The sequence below is a fragment of the Gekko japonicus genome, unplaced genomic scaffold (genome assembly GCF_001447785.1).
Source record: "Gekko japonicus isolate JY-2015 unplaced genomic scaffold, Gekko_japonicus_V1.1 scaffold3064, whole genome shotgun sequence".
NCBI classification, from domain to species: Eukaryota; Metazoa; Chordata; class Lepidosauria; order Squamata; family Gekkonidae; genus Gekko; species Gekko japonicus.
In genome coordinates this window covers 130,398-135,834 of record NW_015166514.1, presented here as the reverse complement: position 1 = coordinate 135,834, position 5,437 = coordinate 130,398, and the positions used below count along the sequence as shown (strand labels likewise).

At 47.5% G+C, this 5,437-nt stretch overlaps 1 protein-coding gene across 1 annotated transcript in view; it reads left to right on the top strand.

Annotated features, from left to right (window-relative positions):
- LOC107111304 (40S ribosomal protein S23) overlaps positions 1-4,412 on the top strand; it is a 6,481-nt gene extending 2,069 nt beyond the window's left edge. Inside the window, exons 3-4 of the mRNA XM_015412263.1 lie at positions 2,874-2,994; positions 3,130-4,412. Of these exons, the coding sequence (XP_015267749.1) occupies positions 2,874-2,994; positions 3,130-3,276 (268 nt within the window). The 3' untranslated portion in view covers positions 3,277-4,412. The remainder of the gene's footprint in view (positions 1-2,873; positions 2,995-3,129) is intronic.
- Positions 4,413-5,437: the final 1,025 nt, after the last annotated feature.

Here is a 5,437-nt window from a genome sequence, read left to right as displayed (position 1 = left end):
GGCAATTTGGCAGTGGCTGCCACCTGGGTCTCCATAGTTAAGGAGGAATCCAGGAGCACTCCCAAACTCCTAACCTCCGACGCTGGCACCAGAGGTGCCCCATCGAAGGTCGGGAGAGGGAGCCCCATCCCCGACCCGACCTAAGCACAGGACCTCCGTCTTCGCCGGGTTTAGTTTCAACTGGCTCAGCCTGAGCCACCCAGCCATGGCCTGCAAGGCCCAGTGCAGATCTTCAGGGTCAGAGTTCGACCGGCCGCCCAACATCAGATAGAGCTGGGTGTCATCTGCATATTGATGACACCCAAGCCCATACCTCTGGGCAATCTGGGCAAGGGGGCGCATATAGATGTTAAACAACATTGGGAAAAGCACCGCCCCTTGAGGCACACCACATTCAAGTGGGCGCCTCTGGGACTGCTGTTCCCCGATTGCCACCTTCTGTCCCCGACCTTGGAGAAAAAAGGCAAGCCATTGAAGGGCGAGCCCCTGAATCCCCGTGTCGGCGAGGCGGTGGGTCAGCAGCTGGTGGTTGACCGTGTCGAATGCAGCCGACAGATCTAACAGCAACAGTGCCGCCACACCGCCTCGATCCAGATGCCTACGGAGGTCGTCACTCAGTGAGGGCGACCAGCACTGTCTCTGTTCCATGTCCCGGGCGGAAGCCAGACTGGAATGGGTGCAGGACGGAAGCGTCATCCAGAAAGCCCTGTAACTATGTCGCCACTGCCCTCTCGGTCACCGGCTGATAGTTGGCCAATTCAGCCGGGTCCAGAGCTGGTTTTTTCAGGAAAGGGCGGACCATCACTTCCTTGAGTGCCTCGGGGAACTGCCCCTCCGAGAGGGATCTGTTGACTATCTCCTTCAAGGCACCTCGGAACCCCTCGTGGCCCACTTTAATGAGCCAGGAAGGGCACGAATCAAGGCTGCATGTGGTTGGGCGCACAGATACGAGCAATCTGTCGACTTCCTCCAGGCTGAGCTGGTCAAAACACTCTAAACTCGGACTCAAAGACGTGCAAAGGCCTCAAGTTCACTAACTGTTTCAACTGTGGCGGGGAGGTCATGGCGGAGCACTAAGACTTGGTCTGTGAAATAGCTCGCAAATGCCTCACAGCCAATGTCCCATTCCCTACTGTTTTGTCTGCCCTATGGCAGAGCTGTTAACGACCGAATCGTACTAAACAATTGGGCTGGGCCTGAGCTTGCAGATGCAATCATGGCTGCATAGAAATCTCTTTGTAGCCTTGACTGCCATCTCATAGGATCTCATAAATGTCCTATAAGATGCTCTTGTCGCCTCGTCGCGAGCACGGCGCCACCATCTCTCTAGCCGTCTCAGCTCTTGCTTCATAAGCCGCAACCAGTGTTCCCTCTAAGCTGAGTTAGTGTGAGCTAGCTCACCGTTTCTTAGCCTCTGGCTCACACATTTTTGTCTCGGCTCAGGAAGGACAGCTCCAGAGCAAACTAATCTATGCAGTAGCCAAATTGCTCGCTCACAGCTTTAATGCCAGTAGCTCACAAAGTAGAGTTTTTGCTCACAGCCTCCACAGCTTAGAGGGAACATTGGCCGCAACCCCTGGGTATACCAAGGGGCAAGCCTAGTGCGAGCACGCCACGCAGTGGGCGCCAGGGAGCGATCTCGTCGATGACTGTGGAGCGTCGGCTATGCCAGTCCTCCACAAGTTCATCCAGTGAGCCGCCAGGGGGCCTTGGATCCTGTAGAGCCGTTTGGAGCTGCGCAGGGTCCATTTGACTCTGCGGGCGAGCAAAAATCCGCTCGCCGTCTAAACAGGGTCGGGGTGGAACATTCAGATGGGCCCTCAGGGCAAAGTGGTCCGACCATGGTACTGCCGCAGCAGTAATCCGGTCCACTGTAATCCCCCCCGCAAAGATCAGATTGAGCATGTGCCCAGCCTGATGCATGGGCATCGATACGAACTTGGAGAGTCCCAGTGACACCATGGACATCACTAGGTCCATTGCCCGGCTAGAGGCCGCGTCCTCGGCATGGACGTTGAAATCACCCAAGACCAAGAGCCTAGGGTGATTCAGCGCCCAGCCTGATACGGCCTCCAGCAGGGACGGCAGGCTACTGGCTGGTGCATTAGGTGGTCGGTACACTAGCTAGATTGCCAAACTCTCCTCGGTCCCCAGCACCAGGCCAACACACTCCATACCCACAATCTCTAACGGGGGGAGCGCCCTGAAGGAGTAAGCCTCCCGAAAAAACATCGCCACTCCTCCCCCCCGCCCCCTAGTCCGTGATTGGTGGAGGACCAAAAACCCAGGTGGGGCAAGTTGGGAGAGAGCTACGGTCTCCCCTTTCCATACCCAGGTCTCGGTCCCGCACGCCAGGTCTACCTGTTGTTCCATAACAAAGTTCCATAACAAATTTAAAATTGTTATATCAGCATACTGGCCACAGACTCATCTATTAGTCTAGTTTAAAAAGAGAGGCTGGTGCAGGTCAGTAGGGGTTGTTTGTAACGTTTTTCAGATTTAATACACATATTTTACCTTAATTAAAAGTAAGGTTTTTTTCTTGGTTTTACCCTGCATAGAATTAAGGCTTGGAGTAAGTTGCATTGAATTCAGGATACTTCTGAGCAAGAATCCATGAGTTTGACCTGTTAATTAACATAAATCTAGATTATAAATGGTGCTCTGTGCGTAGTCCTTCCAGCACTATGCCAGTGCCACTTTTTCTATAATACCACGATAGGAGGTGTTTTGTGTTCGTCTTAAGACAAATTTAAGTCCCAGCTGTGATCACACAGTCTCGAAATATGGATAGCGATGTATTTAATTACTAAATTCAGTTTGTAGAAATATGTCTCATAACACCATCCCTCTTTCCACTTTGTGTGTTTCAGTGGTGTGGAGGCCAAGCAGCCGAATTCAGCCATCAGAAAATGTGTCAGAGTCCAGCTCATCAAAAATGGCAAGAAAATAACAGCTTTTGTTCCTAATGATGGTTGTTTGAACTTCATTGAGGTAATTGCATTAGGGGAACAGTTAAGAATAACATTGGTTGATATATAGTGCTTTAAGTTCTAATGAGGGAACGTGATATCTTTGGTTGTATAACTGTTGTGAATAAGCGTTTCTTGCTTTCTTTTTATGCTATAGGAGAATGATGAAGTCCTGGTAGCTGGCTTTGGTCGGAAGGGTCACGCTGTAGGTGACATCCCAGGAGTTCGCTTCAAAGTTGTCAAAGTAGCCAATGTTTCTCTGTTAGCTTTGTACAAAGGCAAGAAAGAGAGACCAAGATCGTAATTTGTGTGATGCTACTTAGGTCTCTAGTAAATACCTTCATCTAACAAAGGATTTCTATGGACTGTTGTATAACTGTGCAGTTTTTTATAACATGGAGGAATTATCCTGTAAAGAACTGATTATCTTTAGCCAATTGGGTTATATGAATCTTCTGAATGGACTCTCAGATCCTGATCGCAAACATGTTTAGTCTCAAGTAGCCCCAGTGAATTCACTGAATCTTACTGACTAGTACATACATACAGCACTGCAGTCTTAACAGTGCAATCCTGTGCAGAGTTAGTACTGTCTAGGCCCATTGGAATCAGTGAGTTTATACTAGGGTAACTTTCTATAAGATTGTATAGTAAATTGCAAAAGACTGTGTCTTAACCAAAGAAATTAAACTGCTACTTTAAATCTCAAAATCTTAATGAGCTTTAAAGAAATATTGAACTGGAGTATGTTGAAAAGACACAGCACCTTATCCATTTCTTTAATCGTATAACGGAAAGGGTGGAAGTATTTCTGTCAGTGGGAATACTCTGGAAAATTTAAGCCAATATATTTGTTCACGTGTGAGCCTTGCAGTGATCTTAGAGGCTTGGTGTGATGTATTCCCATTGATTAGTTTAAAAATGTGATCTTGTGTATGTTGTCTCAGATGCCAGTTCTATTAAAATCTGTGAGATCTGATACAGGATTTGGCTTGGTGAGTAATTCCTGACCGTAGAGTCATGCATGAAGATTTCTTTTAAATTTTTAGTTAAAATTCACATGCTGAAGTTATAATGTAAGAGACCTCGAGACTGAGAGCAATCTAATTATACAAATGGGCTTATTCAGTCAGACAGTCTAATCCAGCTTCAGAGGATATCTGTAGCAGCAATTAAGTATTCTGATCTATGTTTGTCCTGCGTTCTTGGTGGTATCCTCCATGTATTACAGCATTGGTTGGACAACGTTAAACACTTAACAGGTGCCAGTCCTACCCTGCATCAGTGAATGGCTAAATGGGACAGAATACTATTGCATCTGGTAAGGTAGAGTCCACTTTGTATTGACAGAGAAGACCTGACACAGGCATCAGGATTTTTTTACACTTCATTTATACCCTGCCTTTCTCCCCATTGGGGACCCAAAGCAGCTTACATCATTCTCCTCTCCTTCAATTTATCCTCACATCAGTAACCCTGTGAGGCAGATTCAGGTGGGTAGCTGTATTGGTTCGAAGCAATAGAACAAAGTTCCAGTGGCACCTTTAAGACCAACAAAGTTTAATTCTGGGTATCAGCTTTTGTGTGCATTAACACTTCACCAGATGCACACGAAAGGTTATACCCAGAATTAAACTTTGTTGGTCTTAAAGGTTCCTGTGAGGCTGAGAACATGTGACTAGCCCAAGTTCCACCAGGAATCTTCCATTGCAGAGTGGGGATTTGAACCTGGCTCTCCCAGATTCTAGTTCAACAAGCAGTAAGATAGTCTCATAAGTGTAGCTGGCCTTACTTGGATACAGCACATTTTGTGCACTATTTGGAGTGAGTTTAAGTAAGTGAGATGGAACTACAGTGGAGGGAGCATTTGCATGTGGAGATGTTAGCTAGCGTCTTATCCAGCTGCCAGGTCTTATCCAGCACAGGTAACACCTGTGCAAGGCCATGTTCCCAAAACACATCCATTAACTCAAAATATTTGGCACGGTTCCCTGAACCAAATAGCATGTACAAGTGGAAACCCACAAGGACTTGCAAGATGCATATCATTTCCCTCTCCTTCACTGGCAGTGGGGCTCCTGGATGACCAAGGGGTAAAAGGAGTACTGAAGGATGATAGGGAAATGGCTGAGAAGCTTCCAAAACACATCCATTAACTCAAAATATTTGGCACTGTTCCCTGAGCCAAATAGCATTTACAAGTGGAAACCCACAAGGACTTGCAGGAGGCATCTCATTTCCCTCTCCTTCACTGGTAGTGGGGCTCTTGGATGACCAAGGGGTAAAAGGAGTACTGAAGGATGATAGGGAAATGGCTGAGAAGCTAAATGCATTTTTTGCCTCCGTCTTCACTGTGGAAGATGAGAAGTGCTTGCCCACTCCAGAACCGCTGATTTCAGGAGGGGTGTTGAAAGACCTGAGCCAGATTGAGGTGACGAGAGAGGAGGTCCTAAAACTGATAGACA